The sequence below is a fragment of the Alligator sinensis genome, unplaced genomic scaffold (genome assembly GCF_000455745.1).
Source record: "Alligator sinensis unplaced genomic scaffold, ASM45574v1 scaffold237_1, whole genome shotgun sequence".
Lineage (NCBI taxonomy): Eukaryota > Metazoa > Chordata > Crocodylia > Alligatoridae > Alligator > Alligator sinensis.
This window is the reverse complement of record NW_005841849.1, coordinates 389,182-390,311: the sequence shown is the minus strand read 5'-3', so window position 1 is coordinate 390,311 and position 1,130 is coordinate 389,182. Positions and strand designations below refer to the sequence as shown.

The window sequence follows — 1,130 nt, the reverse complement described above, 5'->3', positions numbered from 1 at the left end:
CCCCTTCCCCCCCCACCCCTTCCCCCACATCAGGTTTACCAGCCCAACGCTGGTCTTCAGGCTGCCCAGCTGCATATCAGAATTGGATCAGTATCAGCCAATATGGCTCCTTAAAAATCAGCCATCAGTATCAGCCCAAAATATCTCTATCAGTGCACCCCTAGTCTTGGGAGATAGCAAGATGCTGTGAGTTAGGGTAACAAATGATGAAAAAACAAAGGTTCTTCCACTATTAAACAAGCCAAGGAATTTAGTTGAGGAGGTAAAAGCCAGCAGAATGACCAGAACAAATAAAGTATTTGCAAACCAGACCCACTGGGTCCTGGGCCTGTTGCTTCCACCTAATTATACTCACCCCATCACAGACACTCCTGTGAATGAATGTCCATTCCCAAACCCATCAATGTCACAGTTATGGTGAACAAATGTCACTAGTGTATTCACACCTGATGTCCTCTTACAGACAGTTTGAAAAGTTTCTTCCTATTATTCACAAGGGGTTAAGTGATGATTGGCACCACAATATGCTTTTCAGAGACCCAAGCCAGTAGCAGAAATGAAACCTTGGTACTTAAGTGAGCAGTTGCATAGCATGGAGAGAGTTCTTAGAAAGATCTATGGGGAAAGAAATGGAGGGTTATAAAATTTGACAGAAAATGTTCACAGGCCAATGAAGGGGAAACAAACACACAAAGGTCACTTAGCCTGAAGGATTATTCACAGTTAAGAATTTAACCTGCCTGGACTGATCTAAGGGCTCCGTTCAGAGCTCAGAGACATCCAGTTGCATCCTGTTCCCTGGTAGAATTTGGACCTCCCTTTTGTGGCTCCCCAGCTCGGGCACAGGTTGGCAGGGCTGGGCTCAATACATTGACAGGCCTTTTTAATCACTGAAGTGGGGGATGAGTTGAAATCTCATTCATTGAGAAGCCTCTGTATGTCAGGAGAGAGGTGGAATCTCCTTATCTCAGTATGGCTCTGGCAATACCAGTGGGAATCACAACCGACTGCTCTGTGGTCATGCACGCATGTGTCTGTATGAGTGTGCACATATATTGTTCTTTGGGAGTGGGAAAGGAACATATCCCATCACATCTCACTGAACTTCTCTCTGCCAGTTACATTCCTGC

The 1,130-nt window shown here is 45.3% G+C and overlaps 1 protein-coding gene across 1 annotated transcript in view; it reads left to right on the top strand.

The window, feature by feature from the left end:
- KIF1A (kinesin family member 1A) overlaps positions 1-1,130 on the top strand; it is a 119,034-nt gene that overhangs the window by 81,284 nt on the left and 36,620 nt on the right. The window contains 1 exon segment of the mRNA XM_025209264.1: positions 1,119-1,130. This exon segment is cut by the window's right edge and continues 19 nt beyond it. Coding sequence (XP_025065049.1) covers positions 1,119-1,130 — 12 coding nt within the window.